Source organism: Ceratina calcarata, unplaced genomic scaffold (genome assembly GCF_001652005.2).
Source record: "Ceratina calcarata isolate Rehan_Ccalc_2016 unplaced genomic scaffold, ASM165200v1 scaffold151.2, whole genome shotgun sequence".
Taxonomy (NCBI): domain Eukaryota; kingdom Metazoa; phylum Arthropoda; class Insecta; order Hymenoptera; family Apidae; genus Ceratina; species Ceratina calcarata.
The window spans coordinates 1595663-1621404 of NW_017136308.1; the positions used below are offsets into that span (position 1 = coordinate 1595663).

The window sequence follows — 25742 nt, forward strand, 5'->3', positions numbered from 1 at the left end:
TTACCAATATTCTTCCGAAGTCTGATTTCTTTTTAAAAAATGCGTTTCTAAAGTGCATAAACTTTTGGGATTAACTGTATAGGCAATACATTCTTAAGAACGTGATCGAATTCCAATTTATATGGTGATTAGTTTCTGGCGCCGTAGAAGCGATTTGAAAAAATTATGAATTCCCGAACATCGGGTTATAGTAGTACATCGATAAACTTCTTTAAATAAAATCGATAAGAATTACAAATATAATTAACAATGAGAGCGCGATGATTCTCGGAGTCTGCGCTCTGTAGCCTCGTGCTTTCAACCCCTCGAATCCGTGGAATAGTGGGAGGGACGTGGATCCGTTCGAAAGCTGAAACTCAGCAAAGATCTTTCACGCTTAGATCCTCCCCGCGAACGTTTCAATCCACAGTTTACCAATCGTACGTGACAATAGGAAATGAATGTTTGTCAAAGTTGATGCGAAATTAATTTAACGGTCGACTTTTATGGTGAGACATGTTCGCGTAAGTGTTTACAATTCTAATTAATTCACACTTTTTAATCTGTTTGTGTTGTGAATTTCTATTTGAATTTGCTATATTTAAAAAAAATCCTGTAAGGCACAAGTAAAATTCGGCACCTGGATGGAAGTACATCTATGAATTGTTTCACAACTTTTTAAACAATAACTACTAGTTTCGAGGAGAAATCTGAATATGAAAATCTCGTTTCCCATTACCTGAACGGACGCGCGCCCTCCTATTCTAGCCGGGCTCTATTTCTCTGCTTTTTATTGGAAATACTTGCATGCCAGCCACTTTAATTTCGCCTTTTTCATTAACGGCTTCTGTAAACGGTCGCCGCGGCGCATCACACATGTACATTAAACACAATCTCCACATGACTACATATATTACAAGCCAGTATAAATAAATGTATCCTGTGAGCCGATATAAATGAAATTCTTTACCACAAGCTTCTCATTAGCATAATGCAATCTTTTTTATTTACTATTTCAGTTGGCAAGGAGTTATGAAAAAATTAAAAAACGTAGTACTTATCTAAATATGTATTCCAGAATTATTTTAGATTTTCACATTGCAAATTGAAAAAAAAATTTTAAAACAATTGACAGCAACCGAAATTTTATATTCACTGTTCATAAATTATTCTGCTGATGGTAAATCAGTAAAATATCAATTTGTCACGATTTTAATGATAAACGTAGAGGTAAGAGAAAGGGGTGGAAAAAGATGGGTTTGAAAGGGGGGGATGATGACGGTAACGGGGTTCACTCGAAAAATCATTGAGTGAGCAAACCCGTGCACTCGTGGATCCTCGGAAGCTGCTGAATGTGCGGCTAAAGAGAGCACTCTCGCCCCACCAGGCTATTCCTTCAATCCCCCAACCCCAGTCCCTAAACGATTCTTACCCCAACATTCAAAAGAAGATTCCGATTCATCTAATTCTTATGTTAAAAAATTCCCATATGCACTTGTCACCCCCTGGAATATCTTCAATTATTTTCAAAACGTTTCAACTATTATAAAAATAACTTTAAAAAATGATTAAAACCCTTATATCACTTTAAATTGTATTATTTGTCATTTATTAATAATTATTATCGATTTGTCGTGTAGATTTATAATCCTACTGTTGGTGTGTACTGATGGTAGAGAGAATTATGCCTTCGATGGGGAAGCCTCGCGGAATTCGTCGCGAAACGCCGTAGCAACGAGGGGAATCGTCAACGACGTTGTCTCGAAGAATATAACGATGGTCCTAGAAAATCTGTTAATGAATTACGAGAACAATCAACTGCCCACTCATGGGAAAGGTAATCTCGATACTTGAATTAAATGATGATTGAAATTAAGCTAGAATTTTTCGTCGCCAATCAAGTATTTTACTAGAACTGCTAATTATAATTTGTACATTTTCCGTTTAATTGCTCGATCGGATTTTTCGAAATTGCAAAGTCAATCGATTGAACTGATTGGATTAATTTTAATCCTCCGTATAGAAATGCGACGATCGATCGATCAAAGGATTAGGAAAATTGGTTCATTCCTTGTAAAGATAAAATCCAATCTCAAACCGGACAGTTAAACGATATTTTACTTTTGAGTTTGTTAAAATTTCTTTCCCTCTATTCGTCGATCAGGGACTCCGACCATCGTCAAGACTAATATTTTAATCAGGAGCATGGGCCCTGTTTCGGAATTAGATATGGTGAGCACTTATATTTTATATTTTCCAAAGTTTATTATTCCCCTGTCCCTCCTGAAACAATTCTCTCATTTCACTCGATCGTCGAATCTCGTAATTAATTCTTCTTAGGATTATTCGATGGACTGCTACTTTCGTCAATCGTGGCGTGACTCGCGTCTCAGCTTCCTTGGCCCGATCAAATCGTTGAGCCTGAGCATAAAAATGTTGGAAAGAATCTGGAGGCCTGATACTTACTTCTACAACGGGAAACACAGTTACGTGCACACTATAACGGTGCCTAACAAACTGCTCCGAATATCTCAGGACGGAGACATTCTTTATTCGATGAGGTGATCATGCAATAATTAATATAAATAAAGGACGAGAGAAATGTTTGAGCGGAAAACCGAGAACTGTTTTAAATTCAAATTTTCTGTTTCAGTTTGCTTGCGAATTAAATATTTTATTTATATTTCTAGATTAACTATAAAAGCGAAGTGTCCGATGGAGTTGAGGAATTTCCCCATGGATCGGCAATCTTGCCCGTTGATCCTCGGCAGCTGTGAGTAATTCAGTTATCATCATTGCGGTTTAAAAGAAAGTTTATTATCGATGAAAAGGGGCCGTGGAAACCATGGCCACTGAATACACGATGATTAATCGATGTCGATTGAATTATGTCTTATAGAAAAATGATTTGTTGAAATTCATTTTTAATTTGCAGACGCTTATACCTCCCGGCAACTGGTGTACGAATGGCAGGACAGTTCGTCGGTGAACTTCGTCCCTGGGATGACGTTATCACAGTTCGATCTAATGGGTTCGCCTTGTAGGAATTTAACGTTCGTCAGGAGAGAGGGCGAGTTCTCGGTGCTACAAGTCTCCTTCAATCTGCAGAGGAACACTGGATATTTCTTGATCCAAGTACGTGCATACGAGATTATTGATCCTTTCTCGGATCATTCGGGTTCTCGACGTTTTTCCGATTTTTTAGTATCTCTTTACTTTTCAGGTTTACGTCCCCTGCGTGTTGATAGTCGTGCTCAGTTGGGTTTCGTTCTGGATTCACCGGGAAGCGACTAGCGACCGAGTCGGATTAGGTAAAAATGATTCATTCCTATTTGAAAAGAGTAATTGTTCGAATCGATCCGGAATAATTCTTACCCTACTACTTCAAACACTTATTTATATCTTTTTTCTTTTAGGAATCACCACTGTCTTGACGTTGTCCACGATTAGCCTGGATTCGAGGACCGATTTGCCTAAAGTGAAATACGCGACCGCTCTGGACTGGTTCCTTCTGATGAGTTTCGGCTACTGCAGCGCTACGCTGTTGGAATTTGCAGGGGTTCATTACTTCACGAAGGTATCAATCAGGAACGACGCAGCGGAAACATGTACAAGATGCTCGACGGTCCTCAACCTCGTTTATTTAATTAGTTTCGTACAAATTCATTTAAATAGCAAATCGTTTTGTGCAAGAACACTTGAAAGCGACTAATTAGAGATCAGAATCGACCGTTTCATCTCCATACGTGATCCGCTGTACACGTAGAAATTTAAATCGACGAGGAGTGTACGTTCCATGTGATTTATTTTATAATTACTTTCCGCTGTTCTAAGGATCGGAGCGCGAGGCACTTATCCTGAATTCGATTTACAACTATTTCATACTAACTAATTTGTTTGTTATTCGTTTTTTAGGTAGGGAGTGGAGAGATTCCTTTGGATGAAGAAGATCTCACTGAGGAGTTCGAGACTGTCGGAGCTGCTGCGAATGGTGATTATCAAAATGATTTCTGCGGCTTCGTTCCCTGCAGTCCTGAAACGGTTCACCCGGAAATCACGAACATAATGGATGTTGAAAGAAGGGAAAGACGAAATAAGAGCAGCTCCTTAATTTGCGACGTCTATGATGTCGATGTAAGCACAAATGTACAGGAGCCAGTGTCTTACGGCAGAGGAAGAGGTTCTATGACAGTATCGTCAGTGGCCTCGAAACCATCTACGATGGAACGACAGACACAAACCGACGTCTGGATACCGAAATGGAGACAATTCATCTACTGCCTCACCGGCGACGAGGACTTCAGGTGATTAATTACTATTGATACCAGAATCTTTGAACTATTCGTGCTAATCGGTTTGTCAACTGTTGCAGGAGGAAGAGGCAGAGAGAAGCAGCTGGGAATTGCAAAAGGCAAGGAGAGAACATTGCCAGGCACATAAACAGTGTGTCTTCCATAGACAGAGTCGCACGGGTCGTTTTCCCGGCATCGTTCGGTTTATTAAATGTCCTGTATTGGGTAACTTACGTTAGTTATCAAGAAGATTTCAAGTGGCAGGACCCGCCATTAGGCTCCATATCCAATTCGGTTAATTAGATAATTGTTTCCAATGTAGTTTCAACGAATTTGAACATGTAACTACTTATTAAAGTACGCATAAATAAATGAACGTAATGAACGTGATTCTGTCTATCTTTAATCATTATTTACCGATGTTGTAAACAATAAAACTATTGTAAAACCTTATTTTTCATCCCAGTAAAAAATTTTCTTAGTATGTATCGTATATCTATAATCAAAACCCAATACTAATGCCACCGAGAATCAGCTCCTCCACTTACGCATACTATCGCACCTCGCACCGTATCCGTGTGCTCCGAGCAGTCCGAGTCCGAAGTTCCGAAGTCCGAGTCGGAGTCCGAGCTCGGCTTTCGGCCCTCGGCTCAACTTCGGCTTCGAGTTTCCAAACATCAAACAAACATCATCGGCTGCAAAAGTATGAGATTTTATGCAGTCTGTCGCTAATTCTTAAATATGGAAATCAATCCTTTGAGCATAATTCTCGTGAAGAGCGATAGCAAAGGCGACAGACTGTTATTCCGTTATCCGCACGTCGCGAAACGCAAACGAGACTCGAACAGGTTGACCAAAAGAAAGAATCCGTACTCCTTGATTGTCACTGAGGACTCCTCGCAGGTAAACAGCCTCGCAACGATTTATGATCCTCCGTTTCCCGTTTAAATATTCGTGAGATCGTTTCCGCAGTCGTTGCCCCAGCCCCAACCTCAACCTCAGCAGCCTCAGTCGAATGCGACCAACGGCAACTGGACGGGTGTCACCGATGAGGTCCTGTCGACCTTGTTCGCCGTCAAGGCGGAGTTATGTGAGCAGAAGTTCGAGCTGAAAGTGAATGACGCGAGATTCGTCGGACACCCAACGCTTGTACCATCCCATGGCCCCGGCGAGGCTAACAATTCGTCGATGTTGTTTGACATCGTGTTCGCTCTCCAGGCACAGGCCAGTCACTCGGTCGTCGAGTGTTACCACGATCTGAGTAGAAGGTATGTTCAATTTTCAACGTTCGACCGTCGACGATCGACAAATGGATGGTAATCATCGACAGATTAGGCATAGCGTCTAGGCACGAGGAGAGGAGATGTGGCTTTCTCACGGAAGAGATCAAGATCATGGTCTCGACCCACGATGAGGTCGCTGCCAGGTTTGTTCCTCATCTTGAAATCCTATCGAACGTTATGTACTTGAGGATCTCATGGTGCTGCGTCATTCTTACAGATCCGAAGGCGAAAGCGATTCGGACGAGTCTCCTTACGAGCTAATCTTGCAACGCAGCTCCCTGGCACGGGATCTGAAATCGGTGTTCGGCAGCCTGACCACGTCCGGTATAATAAACGTAACAATCAACAAATGGATCCAGGTTCGCTTTTGTTTGCCACAGAAAGTTCATCAGGCTCACAAAAAGGAATTTGTCATGGATCCCGAGATCATCGACAGGTGAGAGGCGCTCATCGAATTAATGTTTAAACTGGCTGTAAATACAGTTTTCCTTGTTTGGCAGATGTTTGAATAGCCTGAGACCGTACCACGGGCTACTGCTGTCCGTGGAACCATCGGACCTCCTCGATTCCCTCCCCATAGACTCGTCGCCGGCGCTCAAGAGATTGATCGAAGCGTATAGTCCGTTGAAAAGCCTTCAGAGCCTTTCGGCTGACTCCGACCTGACGCTGGCTCAAGTCTTTCAACTGACCGGACACTTGGTCTACTGGGCCAAAGCCACTGTGATCTATCCATTGTGCGAGAGCAACGTCTACGTTGTCTCCCCGGACGCTGCAATCAACGATCATCACTCATTGGAAAACTTCGCCGAGCAGTTCCCTGGACTCCGTCTGCTGCAGGTAGGAGACGTCTCAAACATCGTTAGAGAACGTGAATCTAAAGGCAATCATTTCGCATAGGTGCTCAGCGACTTCTCGTTGCCGACCAGCATCAGCCAGAAGTTGAACCCACTCAACCAGTCCCTCCAGCAAACCCAATTGATCAAGATAATAATTTGGCTGCTGAAGAATCATCGGCTGCTGCAGCTTCACACGTACGTGCGACACATGCCCACGGTGCATGGTCGTTCGTCCACGGTAATGATCGAACACCGCGTTTAATTTGAATTTGAATCGCTCGACGAGTCTTCTTTCCATAGGAATCGAACGAGGAGAACCGTCGATTGATCGAGCAGCAGCCGGACGCGGAGTCGCAGAAACCAGCGAGTTCCGACGCCGCGAGCGACGATCTCTCCCCGGAATCCAGCATCCGTAAGGACAGCAACAATCATCAAACGGAGGACGACAAGAAGCTGCTGGACAGGTTGTGCAGGCTGGGCTACCTTGACGGCGGACATCACTTGGAAGAAATCATGTACCTGGAGAACATACGCAGATCGCAGTTGCTGCAGATCCTCGACAAGTTCCGGGACGCGCTGATCACGTTCGAATGCGAGGATCCGGCTATAGCCATGTTTCACAGCCAGTTCGGATCTTAATCTCTCTCCCACAATGGCTCGGTAAGATTTGTTCAAGCTCTCTTGTGGCTCTCTCAAAAGTATAAACGTCTAATATAAATAATCGATCGATGGATTTAGTGAAATAATTCATCTGTCGACTTGTAGCGGATAATTAATTATTGGATTTAAATAATTGTCGATAGTTCCACATGGAGATGGCAGTACCCCCCAGTGAATGTAAAGAGCCACACTCAAATATTTCTGACACGAGACTTTGTAACAGGTAAGCTCAGCAGTTAAAGAATTCATATACATTTAATTAATTAATTGTTTGATTAATAGAGTGACCTGAAAGAAGATGAGTACGATCAATGGATAGTTAAAAAATTATTTTCAATCGGAAGAAATGCCAGGATTGCGGAAGAAGCCGAGGGAAAACCAGCCGAGATCCAAGTAGATTATTTATTGTAATTAATTACTTAGTAGTTGGTAGATTCCTTTTAATAAAGTAATCGTAAGTTTATCATCAAAACCCTAGAATGTTTCGGTTAAAAACGATCCTAGCATCGGAGCTTCAGTAGTCTTACGGTAAATCAAAATTCTTAATTCTAGTATGAAATGATGGAGAATTTCATATAAATTCGATGGGATAACAATTTTAAATAGTATCAATAAATAAAACATTGAAATAATCGGGCAAGCGCGGGGATGTTTCTGCTGTTACGGATTGTGGGAAACGCACAGGGATCGAAAACTGGTCTTTGCGCAAGTATGCTCTCTCGTGACGGCGAGTATAGTAGAACATTTAAATCCCGACGCGTGCTCGCCGGCGCTTCCACCTGTTAGCCGTGGGTATGTAACGCGAGTGTAACACGTTTTCTCTTTAATTAACTCGTTAGTTTTAAATCTAGAGAAAGAAATGCCGTTGCTTTAGAAGTTCTATTAATATATTGCCAACCAGTTAAATCACTGCTTTACAATCTTCGAATTATTCTCAACTTCTCAACACAGCAAGTTTGATTGAATTCGTAAATGTTTGCCAGCACGCGTACGTCAGCGACTGTGCAAACATCGTCTAAAGTAGAATATATAATGGGTTCTGTTTAGCTGTTTATCATTTTCAACGTAGTAAGTTTGATTGAATTCGTAAATGTTTGCAAATCGTGCTTTCGTCAGGGGAGAGGCGATTGTCGTTTAACGCGTTATAACTTGCGCTTATCTGGAGGCCGACACCCCGAGCTATAGGTGTTAATAGGTGATGCGACATGCAGGAAGCGGAGATAATTAGAATAGAATAACATGCAGGTACTTTAGATAAATGATATTTCTATTTATTTTAAATTTGACGAATTGTCACTTCGTCCGTTTTTCGATTTATCCACGTTCGCTGATGATCAAACAACTTTGCGATCGAAACAGAGAATTCGAGCTTGAATTTCAGCTAAATCGATCCATTGTTAGCAATGTTATGAACGATCGAAGTTGAACAATATTTTCTTGCAGGAATACAATTCTTGAGGTCGATTTATCGCTTCAAATGCTTGATCTGCTTTGCGATTGAAGATATCGGACTGGAAATTTAATTTGGAAGGTGTGATCCTATTTAAAATTGAAAAATCGCCAATCTATTTAATGTGGAACGTCATTCTCTCGATTGAATTATATCAGTCGTTAAAAAAACATCTTCGCTTTAACTGGCAAATGATTGTCGCGTCTGAAGTAGTATTTTCCTGCACGGAGGAAAAACTGCATTTTAGAAAGTGCAGAGTCCTGGTACCAGCGTTGGTACCAGCCAAGAACTACGAGACGTACACCTTAGAAACGTGAGAGTAGTGGGGATCCGAGTAGAGGTAGCTGTGCCAGTCACTGGAGTCCTCTCACTGCTCGTCAAGTCGCCGGGCCGCTCGCTATATCTCTCTTCTCTTGCTCAAACTCTTTTCAAACTCCGGAACTCTGTAAAGAGTCGTTTCGAAGTCTGCAAAGTTTTCCCTTTTGAAGTTCCGTTGATCACATCGAGTCAAAGTTTTGATCGATCGGTTTAGGAAAGGATTGGTGGTTCGTTTTAACTGTTGGCTGAATCAGTGGTTGGATCGAGGATGGAGAAGGAGCAACCGGACTCCCTGGCGACTGTGGCCGTCGTTTCCGAGAAGATGCAACACCAGGCTCACAGCAATTACGCCCCTAGCGAGGTCTACTCGACCACCGAACCACCACCCGTGAGTTTATCAATTCCACTTTATCCTTCAATAGAATTGAATCATTTAGCGACTATTTTCGTCCGGTAGTGGTCGATGCGCGGGAGGATTATAGAGAGTAGAGACTTTAATTCGAGCTAAATCTATTTGACAAAATTTTTCATTGGTATATAATTTTTTTTACTAAGGTGTGGCTTCAAGTCTTATCGCTTGGTAGAATTCCAGTGACCATCGTAGAAAGATCGTTTCATAATCCGAAGATCCGTGGTGAGAAACGAAGTAAAAAACTGGTCGCAAGGACAAAGAGATAGCCGCTAAGAATAAATATTCCTGCAATTACACAGGATGCTTAAATATGTATGCGGCTCGTTAGCGTAGGATACTGCGTTCGCACGTAAGCGCGAAGGTCGTAAAACGATTAGAACAGATCATTTTCTTCTTCGATTTACCATATTATAAAACCAATCGCTCCGGTCGTCCATTTTTTAAAAAACAGCCGAGCTACTGCTCGTACGTGCAAGTTTAATATTTCTTCTACAATGATATAAACTTGAACTCTAAGCTGTTGGGAAAAATTGTTGGGAACCACTAGTGAAAGTCGGAGTATGGTAAAGAAAGGTTTCGGTTCAACTTGTTAACGTTATTAATCTTGTTTGACAAAACTGGTTTTAATGGAAACTCTCGTTCGGCTCTCTACAAGGTGTTGTTATGTAGCCGAGAGCGCATACGGATGCAGGAAGCATAATATATAATGAATCACGAAACTCGTTTTCCTACCTTTTCAATTAGAAACCGGAAGAGGAGTCGATTAAAAACTCGTCCAGAAACTTTCACGGAAGTCGCTCCCGCGCTCTTTTTATTCCGTTGCTTTTGTCTTTAGGACGAGGGCATAAAACGATCTTTGGTTCTTCCGACCGATATTTCTGTCAACATCAGAGCAGATTGCTTCGACGTTGGATGGAAATGAAAGCCTGAGATCTATACTTTCCGACTCAATTTCTCTTTAACTGAATTGACTTCGCGTCGAATCTCGTTCAATTTTAAGGTAATGGTCGACTGTCGGTGACTTGAATGCCTGGCAAGGTAACTGTGAATCCCTCCAACGCGCTCCGACCCGCGAGTATACAGGGTGGGCCGATAGAAAAAGCAGCGATTTCGTTTCGTACCGGAGACGTAGCAATCATTTCATAATGTGTCTACCTTGTCTATTATTTGAGTACACTCTTCCATAGGCAGGCTAACGTGGTTTCTACGTAATTGAAACTCGAGTTTCCTGCGTTATGTAACCAGTCCTCTGACTGGCATTTACATATGTGGAAACTCCGTTCTTGGGGAACAATAATTCTGATTGAATTTTATTCGGTTCCACGTCGACGATGATCGCTCAGAAATTATTCTAATTATTCCTACTACAATTTTTGTCGATAACTTCTTTTAAAGCGATCAGTTAACGAGCTCTTAATAATTTCAGTTCGCAAAGGAATAAAAACTGCAGATTCTCTATTATCTTCGACTGCGGCGGAGGCTGTTTACTTTTCAGCAGAAAAGATCAGAGCCTCGAATGGCCTACTATCTCCTGGCTCGAGGAGCCTCTCACCTTACGGCTCGTCCATCCGCATCGAGGTCATTACAAACACACATACGCATCTACAGCGTACTACACTCCCCGTCGCAATTGCCCTTTCCCGTCAAATCAAACCAAACACGAGGCAAATTATTCTCTCTCTCAACGTACAGGTCAACCCGAGTCCCGAGTGTATAAGTAATTCTCATTTAATTATTTTTGAAATCGATTGCAAAAATATTTCCTGGTATCCCCAGTCTCTCTCTCTCTCTCTCTCTCTCGTTTCATTTAATTGCCGTAAACTGTGATTAGGTAATCACAGAGGCAGAGTTATGTAACTCGGAATTCTTCGTTCCGTGCAAAGAATCGCGCGAAACCATTTCGGCCCCGCTATTACCAGGTGTCCATCGCCAACGATGGTGATTCCTTTTCTGATACAAATCCTTAAGTAAGCAGAATATTTTCAGTACTCATCATCCATTGGAATCGAAGAAACGAAATATGAACCGCGTTACCACTTACAGAAAGGCTCTTGTAACATCATAGTTCGATCGACGAGGACTCTTGGTTTCGTTGTTGGTGAAGTCTGAGTGGAATAGGTTCTTAACGGTATTCTCTCGATCGGATCCCCCCGTTTATCTGTGGAAGTGGTAACCGTGCGAAAAGAGAGCGTAAAACACCTGACAAAAGACCTCGACTCGGTTGGCTAGCCAGTCATGAAGTTCTAATTCCAACTGTAGACACTTTTAGCCGATAATTAACTCCAGTCACTGTGCATACGCGATTAAAACCAGGAGGATGATGACTAACAAGCGATATCATTTGAATCTGTCCCAGAATTGGACAGGATCCGATTTAGGTAAAACCGTTGGACGAACTTGGAGAGTTCAAGAATTCAAGCTATAGTTTATTTCATTTGCTCGAACATTAACCGAGTCATCGATAATCGAAGTATTCCTTCGATTGGCTTAATTATTCGTTAATTTTCCAGGCGTACATGAGGCCGAGGAACAGCACAGCGGTGCAGATCGCGAGAATAGCAGCCGTGACTTTGGTGGCCATGTCGGTGATCCTGGGCAGCTTCATCTTGGCCGGCTCCTGGGTCCAAGCCAGGGCCTCCTGTACCCCGGAGTCCATAGCGGCCATGCAAGCCGAAATGAGACTCCAACAGCAGCAGCAGCAGTCTTCCCTCAATTACCCTCAGCCCGAGTTCCTCAAACACTTGCAGCCTGAGGCTCTCGTCCAAGTAAGATCTTCGCTTCATTTAAATTTAGTTGAAATATTGAAGATACGATGAATCGTGGAAGGGTCGAGAGTTCGGTTGAAAGGATGAGCTCACTTTCACTCGAGGGAAAATGAGAAGAGTACTTGCTTCTATGTTTACGATAGATTTAATCAGCTTTCAAAGCCTGAGGCTCGACCAGGAAGAGCATCACTTCCTGCCTTCTTTCCTGCGTTCTTTCTTTCCTTCGTACAATCCGATTAAATTCCATTGATCGCACGTGATCTTCTAACAGAGAACCTGCGAAACTCAGAGAGCTTTTAAACAATTCATTACAAAAGCTGAAGAAGAAATTGATCGGTATCTGGTAACTCGCCACGCGGGGCAAAACGAGTCAAGTCGCTTTCCATTTGAGAAAACGATTTTATAGCCAGTCGACCGACAACCCGTGTAATTGCTGGAAACGAGTGAAATTTCTCAATACGTTCGTGTCAGTGACTCCCATCAAAACGTATTTTCAAATTCTTCGATATTTCAGTGCTTTTCTTCTCGCCAGTTATGACAATCAGAAAACTTTGAAAAAAATTCAGTGCACGCTGTCACTGTATATTACCAAGTTTTCAGTACACTTTTGCATCGACAATTTTCGTGGGAAAAAAAGAGAATTTGACTTGTGATCATTTTTTGCAATCGAGGCTGAAAAAGGCTTGGAGTCGATTTAGCATAAGTGGAAAGTGGGTTGCCACGCACTGGTACCTGGCAGCGAGGTGAAACGTCTCTTGAATAAAAATAATCCTCTGAAACTCCGCAGACACCGTTCAAACTTATGATACATCTAAATCTGTATTTAAAAGACAAGAATTCTCCTGAAAATTGAATCGCTACTAGTGATTTGTTTGAGTCTCGACCGTCGCCAGGTGGAACTATGAAAGAGAGACAGTCATTCTAATGGCCAACTGCAACGTTAATTGACAGTCAGACAGATTTCTAATGAAAGCTTGTCTGGTTTCCTCTCTTGCGCTCTCACTGCGATGGTTCTCATTTCAGTCAATAGCCGATAGCTCCACGATTTTAATAGATAAAGAGACGATTCGGTCATCGTCGGATTAACGAAACGAGAGAGTTCGAACTTCAATTCTAGCCAAATCGGTTCATCGTCAACAGAGTTGCAGACAATACAATCGTATAAAGAATTTTCAGCATCCCTGGGACTGTGATTATAATTAAAACGGTCGTCGTGATCGCGTGAAAATGTTTACCCAAGATTGATTACCGTTTGAGACGGTGCGAATAAATATGAATGCTCGAGGATGTCTCGTACCCAGCTAGATGCAATTTCACTTTCCCATCCGACTTTCACTTTCATTTTTAAGCATACTTTTCTTTCGTCTACCATACAGAGATATCCGACCCCGACGAATCATCCAGCGATCATTCCGACCGAAACTGAAAATCCACGAAACCAAATTCGGTATAGACTTAATTATTTCTCTGATCGCAATTAACGCGATTTAAACAGAACGATTTACGCTTGAACATAAATTCACTTTCCTTTTATTCGACGATCGCTTTTGTGTAAAACCGTTCGGCATTGCAAAAACAGGAAGTTTCAACCGTGTTTCCTTTCATTGCGTTCTAGAAAGTTGTCAAGCCGTTAGGCAAGCCTTTTACCGAGCCACTAAACGCGCCGTGGAGGAAACGATTCGTTTTCCCAGTAGAAACTCCTTGGAAACAATTTTTAATTATGATTTCAGGACACCAGCGAGACAAAGTCGGTCCAGCAGAACCTGGAATCGAAGAAAGATGAGCCAGAGGCTGAACCGAAAGATGCGAAAAACCAAAAAGAGGATGACAACAGTTCAAAATCGGATAGCGACAGTGGTGACGACGAGGACGACTACGACGACGATGAATTTCCTTCGGTGCACATAAAACTACCTCTACAGTTCGATTTTGACGACATTGCAGGCGTACGTTTACCTCTCAACAGAATGACGATTAAATACCATTGAATAATAATAGTACTTCTCTATTTCCGATCGTAGACACTGATCCAAGAAGCAAGGAGCCGAGTGTCTTGCGTGGTTGAGAGAAGGCGAGCCGACCAGGTGATGGACGGACCCTCCGGCGGCAACAACAACCTCGACAGCAATGGTAATAGTAACAACACGGATTCTCGTTACCAGAGATTGAGCGGTGAACGCGTGGCGATTCTATGCGAATCCGGGAATCCACGACAAGAGTACGCATTTAAGAATTCATTATTTATTCAGCAGAAAATTGAAGAAAATCATGGAAATACTCTCAGATGCAATCGCAGATTTGCATCATTAATCCCGGATGATAATAATCGATCTGTTATTCGGTGTCAGGCAACAGGAGGAGATGCTGACGCCTATCATAATTCCATTGGGCACGGTGCAGGTGCCGGTTCAGGGCCAGGAAGCGAACCCTGGATACCATCAGTATCAAGTTCCAGACATGCAGCAACTACCTTTAAGTGATCCTCGAGGTTTGAACCATATCCCAGCGGCCGTCTTGCCGCCCGAGCTGAGGAACGTGCCGCAGGTGGCTATGGAGATGAGGCCGCCACGAATGGGCCCGCAAATGGAAGCCCAGATGCCCGGCATGGGAGGACCGCAGGTTGGTCAATTCAATGAAACTCAAATTCGGATGATCGTAAATTGTATCGCGTTGGTTTTCAAGACCAATCGAATCCGACGTATCTTTCTAAAATCTTTGTTTCACCTTACGATAGATGGAAGTACGCCGAATTCCGATCGAACTGCGCCACTTCCCAGTGTACCCCGTAAGAGGAATGCGACCCCCAATGCCCCAGGAACAGGTCCCGATGATGTACCAACACGTGGAACAGACTGGGAACGGATACGGGCAAGAACAGGGTCCGATAATGATGCCACCGCCTGCTCCGCAGCCCGAAGCCCAGGTACATGATCTTTCAATAGCCTCCTTTCGATCTTATGAGATTCAATTTTAAAATTGATGCTCTTCTACGTAGCCATTTACGATTCTCGATAATCATCGTTCGTTTCCCAGGTGCACGAGCAGAGGATGGTGCCAGTTTTAATCGAGAATCAGGCGATGCCCGAGCAGAGGCAAGCCCAGCCTCAGGCACAGCCCGCTGAGAGGCCGCGCGGCCCCTTCCAAGGTATCCCGTTCGAGATAAGGAGAATCATCCAACAAGTGCCTTTGGAGATCAAAAACATAATTCAACATATCACCGGCGAGGCGAGACCCCTGGCAGTGCCCATGCAAGTACCGGACGGCGCCAGGCGCGAGGTAATTCCTTCGAGAGGTTTTTATTACGACGCTCTATGCAAATAACGCGATTTTTAAATACATTCGGTATCAGAGCGTGCAGGAGTTCAAGCCGTTCCCGGAAGGCGCCCAGCCTTTAGGACTTCCTCTGCCCGTGGAGGTGAGGAACTTGTTAGACGGTAGACAGAGGACTGATTCTTCCAGCGAACAGCAGGAGGACGATAGCGACGAGGAGAGGAACTTCCCCGTACCAGCCGAGATCCGGAACATAATTCACCAGGTAATTTATCAATCTTACCCCTTTCGCGTTTAATTGAATTCTCGATTGACTCTTCCATTAATCGTAGGTGGTCGAAGGGAACGCGTTCCCAGTGCCAAGATTCGCGCTACCACTGAGACCCGTGGATTCTCTCGAGATCCCAGTGGAGGCTCGCGCGGAAGTCTCCGACGGCCGAGCCTCCGAACCGGAGTCCCAGCAGCAGAGACAGCAACAGGAACAGGAGCAACAGGCGCAGGCTCGATTGATGATTCAACGACAGCAGATGCAACAGCAGTTGCAACAGCAGCAACAGCAGCAGGAAATGCAGAAGATGCAGGAGATGCAACAAATGCAGCAACAGCAGCAGCAGCAGCAGCAGCAGCAGCAGCAGCAGCAGCAACAGCCGCAACAGGCTCAGCAGGAACAGGAAGAGGGGACTCGTCCTCATTGTAAGCGAAACTCCGATACAGACAGTATATCGATAGTTGGAATTTTTTCAAGCAAATACGACGAGGCTCGGAAAAAATTTTGACATACTACATAGTGTGCCTCTAATTTGTTTCAACAATTTCTGCCCATTGAAAATTGAAATATGAAATCGTTATTTCTTTCAGTTGTCCAGCCACGGTCTGTGCGTTCGATCCCGGATGCCTTCACCCATCGCCGTGAGAAACGTGTTCGTCGCTGCGCCTGTGACTGCGCCTGTTAAACTAACCAACAGTCGAACCATCCGTCCATTAAGAGTAAATTTAACAAAAGAGATCCGACCAGAGATATCGAATCTAAAAATAATAATCACGAGTCACGAATATATATATATAGTATTATAACGCTTGCAAGTTCTTGATCATTTCGGCTGTTCCGAAAGGAGATTAATTGATTGAAGAGATCGTAGATGCATAGTCGAGTAGAGATTTACAGTAATATAAGTAACACCCCGATAGAGAGAGACGAAAGCAGATGAAAATAAGATAGAAATTGTGTAATTTCTAAGTGATACGATTTCCCTTTTGACGGTGATAACATTGACCATTTTCTTTTAACCAGTTAAGGCCAACCAGCTTACTATAGTAATTCATTAATTATCAGTTCTTCAGCAGTAAGAAACGAGAGATTCTTAATATTTAAATAAGCAGGGAACTTTTCAGTGGTTTCGCAATTTATTAAACTATGTTTAAAAATGAATAAAAATGATGTAACGCGTTCTATTCCTCTTTAATCATTATTCTCCAGCCCTTGGAGTCGATGTACGTGAAAAATTTACAGAATACTTCACTGAGTAAAATAACTGAATCGGATAACTCATAATGAGGACAGAGAGGTAAAATAAGATATCGTTTGAAAATGGCAGCTGTTTATTACAAAGGAGAGAAAACATAAAAACAGTAAAAAGCGATACCCTGTGCGTCGTCTCGTTGCACTTGATTAATAAACTGTTAAGTACCTGCTCCATATTTTCAATTTGATTGTGGTTCGACTTACAGTTTGTAAACTGAATAAGAAACGCCTCGCGACTTACAAGAGAAACGTCGAAAAAATTTTACGAACGTTACTACTCTGTAAATATAATTTTTCGTAAAAGTTCATCACATCAAACCTTGCACGTAGCATTTTATCAGGTTCGTTAAAATTTTCTCACAGAGATATACGGCTCGTACAATCTCAATCTACTTTAACGTAATTAACAACAAATCGAAGGGACAGTCGAGAACGGGACTAAGATTGTTAACAATCTAACGGTTAACTCGAATTAATATTAAATTATCACATTGGTAAGAATAAAAGCTCGAACGTTTCGCTATTACGTTTCTATATAACAAAATAATTTACCCGAGCGAGTAGTCACGCTCCGTCGAAATTTTCTATACACGATACAACGTCGTTCGTCTCGATTATCACGTACGCAGATCGTTTTATATCGAGAGTTCTCACAGTTAAATAAATACGATTCGTTATAAGCTATCGCTGACCAACGTGGGCCGCCGCTGTTTTAAGGCCTTCGACTGTTTGTACAAACGCTGTCTGCAGAATTGGTAAAACTCAATCTCCCTCGTGAAGTTGCTTCTCACCAAGTCCTTCACCTCCTCGCTTACCGACGGTTTGAACAGATTCCTGTTTATCCTCGTGAACGCGTTCGACTCGTCTGCGAATTCATTCGATCGTTATTCGTTTACACAATCCTTCGAGTGATCGATGAAGACGCATAACAATTTGTACTCGTCCATATAAACTTGACAAAGTTAAATAGCAATTACCATAGTAGACTTCAGTTGCTCCTCTGAAGAATTCCGGTATATAATTTTCCAACACCGTCAGCGTAGTATTAAGGTCTTCGAGAACCCCGACCACCGCGTAGTCCTTCTCCACTGCCATCTTAGCTCTCTCCAAAGCCCCCACAGTGTTGAAAGGTCTTGAAGAACCAAATACAACTCAGTCAATCGATGTGTTTCGGTCAACCGAAAGCAAGGTGGAATAGACTGATTTACTTTGACGTACGTGCATTTTTCGCTGTGGCCACAGAAGAAGAGGGTCTGTCTCCGATGATCCCCGATCCCTTCGTGAATTTCACCCTCGAGATACCTGCACTCGCGATCCCCCTTCAACACGCAAGATTCGAAGTCCTTCTTCAGCCAATTCGGATCCGGCAAGGGTAGATCCGGGAATATCTGCTTCCTCTCTACGTAGTACCAAGGTGCTCGTACGTAGTAATACCAGGAGATCACCCTCTCCACCGGATCGCGTACCACGTTTATGTAAATCGGCCGAGGCAAGTTGAATCTGCGAATTAACATTCGCATTTATCTCGTGTTCGTCATTGGTCGTTTATCGACCTCAATTTAATTCGATAATTTTAATCGAGCTTACTCGGAGAAATTTGTGAAGCAAACGTGTTTTATGTAGACCGAGGGCTCCGAGTAGCTGCTGACCATCCTGGCTAGTTGCAACTGAAATACCAGAGAAACTGTTCGTTAATAACTCCGAATAACCGTTCGTTCAATTAAGAAATATTTTTACGTTACCTGTTCTATAGGGGCCAGCCGTATGGTTTCGACCCTTTGAACCCTGTCTCTGTTAAACGAGAAACCGTTCCTCAATGACAGTCTTCTGAGGAGTTCCATGAACGTTTGCGAGCCGACCTTTGGAACTCGATTGAAAAACAACACCTTCCGATCGGCTCTTTTCGTGTTGTTCAACGCATCCACGTCCAACGCCTCCGCTTCTCCGTACTGGAATTTTCAAATAATGAAAACTCATGCTTCGCATGGTCGGAAGAGAGGAGGAGTCGGGAATGAATCGAGTTTATTCGAGGCATGTATATGGAACAGAATCGCCGCAGCCTGGATAGAATTTTACCGTTTCTCAGATGGAAATAACGGGTGGACCGGCAAACAAACAAGGTCAATGACTAGTTTAACGGAGTCACGCATTCATCGATTTCCTTTTATTCATGTTTTATATCATTGGGATTTAATTTCTCCAATTGTACAAAATACAAATTGATGAAAACATTCGGAGATGTAAAGAGGGTGATTAAAACTAATTACCTTGGCATTGGCCCGTGGCCTGGGTTGGAGATGCACCCCGATGGTACCTGATTCGGTTTGCACGGTCTCTGAAACATAAAATCGTCTTCAGACAAAGAGAAAGTGTGTCGAAAATATGAAAGAAAGTGAAAGGAGATGATCAGCAACAAACAAAGGCAGTTACAGTTGAATGATACACCGTAGAACTATGCAATTAGACTTAATTACTGATCACAATTTTATGGACGGTCGCGCTGACTCCTAATCCCTCTTTCTTTGGCTATCAATTAAAACAGAATTACCATTCTGGCTAATGTGCAATACTGATCGTACTTTCCACTCCTTTCTCACGGTGTACATAGACCGCAAAAAAGAAGAGTAAACGAGATTTTGAGAGGCGAGTAAAAGGTGAAAGGCGAAACAGATTCCTACGAGGAAATCTCGGTCGATCAACTTTGTTCCACGGTCAAACGCAATTGCCAGGAAGCAATTTGACGATCGAGTCGAATCGAAGTCAAACATTTTTCCTGACCTCCCATCAATCTTCGTCCTGTTAGTTATGACCTCTGGAAGTTAGTCAAACGTGAAATAATAGAAAGAGTTCAAACTGTGATTTCAGCCGCATACAAAACGAATCGTTTCATAATTAACGAACATATTAAGCGTTAGAGGCAGTAAAGGCAATTATGGCGGCGTTAGGGGCAAGGAGGCAAGTTCAATGCTCAGGTGGCTGACCTCGGGCATTGATCGGCTCCTCCTCGTTCGCCTCCGCCGCGCGGGTCTAATCGTGACGGGAAGCGCTCGTGACCGATACAGATATACAGGCGCGTTCTATCCCCTGCTTCCATCCAGTGGGATCGCAAAAATGAATTACGGAACGTGTCGGGAATTGCTGATCGAACGATATCTTAATCGGTGATAAGGAAATGAATGCGCGTTGCAGCGTCCGAGATGCTCTCTCGGTCGACCTACATGTTCGAAACGATTCGTCCCTCGCGAAAGTTGTTCGGCCAGCTCTCTCGAATTTCTTTTTTACCCCGTTATGTGTGTTACAGTCTGCGCTCGCACGCTCCTGATGCGTAAGAGAGAGAGAGAGAGAGAGAGAGAGGAATCTTCTTCCGTTCATTCGTCATCTCGAAGCAGACCGACGTTCTTCTCAATATTTATTCAAATTCTTACGAATCGCGAATAAGATCGTTGCGCGAAATGGAATTAATTAACCGATTTGTACGCAGACGTCGATCTGCGGTTGAAATGGTGAAAGGTCGTCTCGGAGCCTGGCAGATAGGTGGATGAAACGGCGACGGTTCCGCGAGCAATTAGAGTGAAAGATCTCGGCTTTCCCAAGTTCTGGGTCACCGGGTCTACGCTCCCCGCTACTCCTACGGAGTAAGGGTGAGCCGGCAGGAACCAGGTCGGCCAGCTGCATTCTTCCATATCACATTTTCGAGCCTCACGAATCGACGTAGATAAAATTCTCAGAGGCGATAACGAACGATAGAGAACGGAGGCTTAATTTTGCGAGATGAAATACGTGAAGCATTCCTTAAACGTCTTCTCTCAGGAACGAGCGTGTTCCATCGGTTGAGACGATTGATCTTAATTCTCACGATTAAATGATGCACGGCTCGTCGAGCAAGCGGAATCGGAACGGCGACGGCGGTGGCGGTAATTCGGGTAATTAGCTCGTTGCAAACGAGGCGAGGGTGAGCCGATACCGTTAACCAACGTTCGTACAATCACGTTTTACATCGCAGGCTCGTTTTTAATTAAAGACACCTCGCGGAAACGAGATTCCCCTTGGTTCACACCTTGACCCTGTTCAACCAGGAACCGAGCTACCTTTTTGATAGAGAATACTTTCTGCGAAGGGAACATCCTCTGAACCGACGCTTTTTTCCTTATTAATTAATCAATTAATTAATTGATTGATAGTCTTTCCGCGCGCTTAGAGGTTTGATTTAAATTAGGTTTTCGAATGAACTATTTCTCTCTCACCGGAAGATAGTTGTTGATCCCCGGTGAAGATCTCATCGGGTTGCAGGCGTACTTCCATCTTCCTCAATCTCGAATGCAATTCCCGAGTGTGGATAAAGAGGAACAGCGTGCTGGATATCGCAACCAGTGCTACAAGCTCTATAGTCCTGTAACAAAACCCGATTCATGCATCGTATAAACAACGAAACGTGATAATAATTAAAAACCGACGTCTCTGTTTGAAACGGACGTAATTGAACGATTGCGCGTGTGAGTATCGCGTTGTGCGCGTGTGTATGTGGTGCATTTGAGAAGTTGTAAGTCACGAGTGGACTGTCATCTGGGTTGCCGTCGTCGACAGGAGAAACAGGCCAGCCGGCGGAGAGTCATCTCCCGTAATTGATCATCACGAGAGATGATTCCCGGTATGATTGACCCGCTTTCGATCATTCGACTTTCTTGTCAAGAATATCAAGACTACGAGCATCGTTTCATTGTGAAACGAGATAAAATCGAAGTAGATTCGAAAGGAAAGGATTCGTCATTGAATCTGGCGATCGAACGGGTTCAACGGATTAGATTCTGCACGTGGTCGAATGGTATCCCCCTTTACGATGGACGCCGGAGTCGTTGACACCGCGGGACCCGGCCGCCTCTCGCACGCGATACCGTTCGTTTTCTTTTCTCTCTGGACACGAGCCTATCCGGTAACTAATTGTAAACGGGAAACACCGTCGTTGTCTGCTCTTCCCCGGAAAAACGGCTACTATTACATTTGTTTGCACTCACGATTCAGAAAAGAAAGTTGTGTACATTTCAAATGCGTCTTTGAATATCGAGGAACCAGTCAGCGTCCCGAAGGCAAGTTTGACGAGTGTAAAACCTAGAGCTTCGCCGGTACCGCGCGTTATGCACGGTCAAATAAGTATGCGAGATTCAACTGAAATTTAATTTTCACCCCGAAGAATCGATTTATCGATATTTCGAAGAGAAACCGAATTAAAGCAGAGGGTTCGATCTCTGAGCTTCGAATAAATTGGTTCGTTGTTAACGATGGAAGTTGCATTTTGTTATTATTCATTAAAGCAAATTTAATTAATCCGTTTCCTGAAAAATGTTGTTAAAATTTCAGTTGAGAATCAACGGTAGAAACGTTGCGTTCTATTAACGATGTTCGATTTACCTTTTAGGAACCGGGACTCTCCTATGTTTCCAAGCGTTCTCGTTCATCTTCAACTATTTTCCCCGATTGATCGGATCGAAGAGGATGAGGAGGAGGAGAAGGAAGAGAAGCTGCTCATCGGCTAGCTGATTGGAACCGGATCGATCTATCGATCAGAACCCTCTTCCTGTTCGTTCAAATCATTTACCAAACGTCCACTGGATTCACACAAAATATTACGATCTCATTTTTTACTGATTAATTTATTTCCATTGGTCCACAGTTTTAATTTAAATCTATTTGCCGACGGTCTTCATCGTTCGATCGTGTCGTCTCTTTACACAGTGTTTATAAGTGAATTTAATTGATTTATCGACGATGAGCGATCGCGTTCGATCCGACGAATTTCGATCGGCTGAGGACGGAAGATGCTCGGTTTGTCCGTTCAGCGCGCGACTGACCGAACTGACCAAAATTTCACGCTCCTACCCTACCTACCCGCTCTTCTCCCGGTTACTCCGCTATCCCTTCCAGTCGCTACAAGCCTTGGTATTGAACGCGCAAGCGTTCCGGATGCACCGCTCCTCTTCCTCTGACCTTCGATCTGATTCCCAATGAATTCGAGCAAAATCTCAGTTTGCGGAGTTCGGCTACTTTTATTTAAATCAATTGAATCTTTTCATCAATCTTCGTCCACTGGAAATTCGAATTCCGAGGATTGTCCCTTCGGATCCGAGGAGAATTTATGAATTTTGGCAATATTTTCTGTTACCTTTGTAATCGAATAAGATTTCCGATTTTTATTCGCTACCAATCGATTTAGGTAAAATTGTTAATGTAAATCAATGAATGGTTCCATCTGGGATATGTTAATCCAAATTTTAATGGTTTCTTCGGAATATTACGTGTTTGACTGCAACAAGACACTAGGAATGAAATTTCGGACGCTACCGAACTCCACGACTTGATTTACACAAGTGTAATTCAAGTCACCGGGAGTCCAGTTATGCTGGGACAGAAATACTTTTCGCAATCGAGTATTCGTATTACGCTACTACATGTTACAAGTGTTAAAACAATTCGAGAACCTCCCGTTAATTATTTCAGGGTGTTTCAATCGATAGAAAATTCTGTTGATATCAATTCGATTAAAACTCCCTCTCCCTCCCTGGTTTCATATTTCATTGAATCGTAATTGGACACCCGAGTACATGATTGAAGAATGCGGAAACGATTGGGAAATTTATCATGTCCAAAAAACTGCTCGACTCGCACTTATTTCTTCAGAATTTCGAGACGATGGATAATAGGAGGGAACGATTATTGTTCTCTTTTAATAGTTAGAAAATTTCTCTTACAATTTAATCGGTAATTTTGGCTAAAGTATCCGCGTACTGAAACTCAGAACTGTTCTCGTACTCGCACATATCCAACGCGATTATACAGCTCTCCCGGACGACTCTTTCTTCGTCGTTCAAGTATTCGTTTAAAATACGGAAACAGCCCGGAGTAGCGATCGAGCCCAGAGCCTCTGCGCATTCGTGTCGCACCATTTCGTTCTCTCGCGTGTCTCTTAATGAGGCTTCCAAGTGAGGGACGGCTACCTCTTCTTGAAGCTGTCCCAGGACGAAAGCTATTTCATGTTTGAACAACGCGCTGCCCGCTTTCAAACCTTCAACAAATCAAGGTTCAATTCGAGCCGAAAATAAAGTAAATCGGACCGTCACTAACAAAGTTACGAATGATCCGAGTTCAATAACGATCTTTTTGGTAGGCAAATTGATTCACCTTGGCACAGAGCTAGGATGCTCTCCCTCGTCCTGAGATTCCTCAAAGTGAACATGGCTCGATACCTATCGAACAATGAGCCATTCTCGTCTAAAAGAATGCATCTGAGCGCTTCTACGTCGGTGGAATCCAGTGGTGGCGCCGGATCCACTGACATGTAAGGACTCTTCTCAAAGTTTTCCGGAGTGTCGTTCAATCTCAACCACTCTATCCTCGACAGTGCCAATTGACACGTCTCAGCCACTTCTGCCACTGGATCCTTACTATATTCCCGCAAAACTGGAAGTACTTTCGGTTCCCCGATCGCTCCCAAAGCCTCACCTGTTGTTTCATACAACAAAATTAAAGATTTCACCTAAGAAGTATTTTATTCAACGTTTTATATATGAACGTTTATATTACCAGCCTCGTGGCGGACCATTGGCTCCTGTGCAGCATTCTTCAGCACATTCACAAGTACTGGTATTGCGCCTGGGTCACGCATTTGGCCCAAACAGTAGGCCAGTTCATGTTTCAACAGTGCCGACTCATCATTGAAGCAGTTGCGAATCTGTTCAATGGCTCCAGACCCGCCGATGTTCCTTAATGTAAACAATGCACGGAACCTTTCTTTCAAGGGGCGATTTCGGTCATTGAGAACCCTGCCGATCGCCTGAATCTGGCCACCATTCGCCTCCATTGTTTTAGTACTTCGGATAGAAATAATCGTTTCACGTCCGCTTCAGGGAATCCCGATTTTTGTTTCAATTATCACTAACGAGCTTCGTGATTCTCGGCGATCGAACGGCTTCGAACGACACGAAGTCTGCCAGCCTCTAGGTTAGATCAATGGATGCAGATCTCATTTCGCATAACAGACTTGCTGGCTGGTTGATCGAACGGGGAAAATTATATGCGAAGGAAACGACATTTATTAGATACGATCACTTTTTACTTATATGGATTTCGTTTGAACTCGGTGTGTAAATGTTTCCGGTTACTCTCTCTCTCTCTCTATGTCTCTGCACCCAGTGTCACCTGGTGGCTGGTGGCAGTGACAGCGAGGGCGAGAGGAGGTTTGGCAACAGGAGTCCTGCTGTAGTGTAGGACTCCTATGAAGGTGAAGAAACGCTCTTCTAGAAAGCCTGTTCATCTAGAAGAGCGTCAGAAGCGCATTGCGAAGCAAAAGCAGAGTAGAAGAATATGAAAATCTTTATTCAAAATACTTACTTTTCACTCTAGCGAAAAATGTTTCAGTCGAAGTTGTAAATCTCATCGAGGTTTACGGAAAAAGTCCTGTGCATTTTTTTCGTATCTCCAGTCAACGATTGATTAAGAAAAAACAAGAGAATTGTGTAAATCGACGGTGCTTCCACTTGATCGAAAAATCGCGGTAACTAAAACGTGACTATCATGCATGCGTGCGCAAACCCTTCGTGCATTTACTTACGATGCGCCCATGCGCGGCGCGATCATTTGGCATTTCTACAGCGTACTGGCACGCACTGGTTGCGTTCTCTGTATCGCGTCATACCCAACAATCTTACGGCGATATTTGAAAAGCTCTTTTATTGAAACCCATTTTTTGTAAAAATCAGTAGAAACATGCTCCATACCTTGAGGCAACCGATCAAATATGTATGTTTATTGTCCTATTCCTCGGCGGACGGCGCTGCGATTGAAATTCCTCGAATCTTATAACACTGCGCTCGTACCAGAGAAAACCGAGAAAACTGACGATTAAGAGTCGACAGCTTTTATTGCCAAGCTTAAATACGCTTTATCATTGCGAGCGGGCATTAG

General features: G+C 43.3%; 5 protein-coding genes across 10 annotated transcripts in view; 3 read left to right on the forward strand and 2 right to left on the reverse strand.

The window, feature by feature from the left end:
- The window catches only part of LOC108632130 (gamma-aminobutyric acid receptor alpha-like), a 9610-nt gene extending 4949 nt beyond the window's left edge, over window positions 1–4661 (forward strand). Inside the window, exons 1-10 of one of the 5 annotated variants that reach the window (XM_018036470.2) lie at window positions 33–503; window positions 1620–1816; window positions 2144–2211; window positions 2320–2540; window positions 2670–2752; window positions 2915–3114; window positions 3203–3290; window positions 3396–3556; window positions 3895–4283; window positions 4352–4661. In XM_018036470.2, coding sequence (XP_017891959.1) covers window positions 496–503; window positions 1620–1816; window positions 2144–2211; window positions 2320–2540; window positions 2670–2752; window positions 2915–3114; window positions 3203–3290; window positions 3396–3556; window positions 3895–4283; window positions 4352–4574 — 1638 coding nt within the window. In that variant the 5' untranslated portion in view covers window positions 33–495 and the 3' untranslated portion in view covers window positions 4575–4661. Of the gene's footprint in view, window positions 1–32; window positions 504–1619; window positions 1817–2002; window positions 2212–2319; window positions 2541–2669; window positions 2753–2914; window positions 3115–3202; window positions 3291–3395; window positions 3557–3894; window positions 4284–4351 lie in introns of those variants that run through there. The other 4 variants (XM_026819450.1, XM_018036471.2, XM_018036472.2 and 1 more) reach the window with 4 other exon arrangements.
- Window positions 4662–4852: 191 nt separating this feature from the next.
- Window positions 4853–7527, forward strand: Nprl3 (GATOR complex protein Nprl3). The gene is made up of 9 exons (XM_018036567.2): window positions 4853–5174; window positions 5244–5539; window positions 5602–5697; window positions 5772–5990; window positions 6055–6391; window positions 6452–6628; window positions 6691–7050; window positions 7194–7273; window positions 7333–7527. The coding sequence occupies exons 1-7, from the start codon at window positions 5013–5015 to the stop codon at window positions 7027–7029; spliced, it is 1626 nt and encodes a 541-aa protein (XP_017892056.1). The 5' UTR covers window positions 4853–5012; the 3' UTR covers window positions 7030–7050; window positions 7194–7273; window positions 7333–7527.
- A 1315-nt stretch (window positions 7528–8842) lies between these two features.
- Window positions 8843–16717, forward strand: LOC108632167 (putative uncharacterized protein DDB_G0271606). The gene is made up of 10 exons (XM_018036565.2): window positions 8843–9206; window positions 11741–11995; window positions 13726–13941; window positions 14017–14213; window positions 14344–14614; window positions 14730–14918; window positions 15029–15271; window positions 15345–15530; window positions 15598–15958; window positions 16124–16717. The coding sequence occupies exons 1-10, from the start codon at window positions 9087–9089 to the stop codon at window positions 16216–16218; spliced, it is 2133 nt and encodes a 710-aa protein (XP_017892054.1). The 5' UTR covers window positions 8843–9086; the 3' UTR covers window positions 16219–16717.
- A 129-nt stretch (window positions 16718–16846) lies between these two features.
- pip (heparan sulfate 2-O-sulfotransferase pipe) lies at window positions 16847–22762 on the reverse strand. Of its 2 annotated transcripts, XM_018036568.2 has the most exons (9): window positions 22671–22762; window positions 22194–22390; window positions 21032–21177; window positions 19055–19122; window positions 18530–18736; window positions 18375–18454; window positions 18006–18287; window positions 17765–17919; window positions 16847–17652 (listed from the first exon to the last, which is right to left on the reverse strand). In XM_018036568.2, exons 2-9 carry the CDS (start codon window positions 22238–22240, stop codon window positions 17462–17464), a joined length of 1176 nt encoding a protein of 391 aa, XP_017892057.1. In that variant the 5' UTR covers window positions 22241–22390; window positions 22671–22762; the 3' UTR covers window positions 16847–17461. The 2 variants fall into 2 exon arrangements, with proteins under 2 accessions (XP_017892057.1, XP_026675255.1); XM_026819454.1 differs by lacking the exon at window positions 22194–22390 and having other exon boundaries at window positions 22671–22745.
- On the reverse strand, window positions 22417–25678 carry nero (deoxyhypusine hydroxylase nero). The gene is made up of 4 exons (XM_018036570.2): window positions 24363–25678; window positions 23961–24281; window positions 23531–23844; window positions 22417–23085 (listed from the first exon to the last, which is right to left on the reverse strand). Exons 1-3 carry the CDS (start codon window positions 24637–24639, stop codon window positions 23534–23536), a joined length of 909 nt encoding a protein of 302 aa, XP_017892059.1. The 5' UTR covers window positions 24640–25678; the 3' UTR covers window positions 22417–23085; window positions 23531–23533.
- Between the last annotated feature and the right edge of the window lie 64 nt (window positions 25679–25742).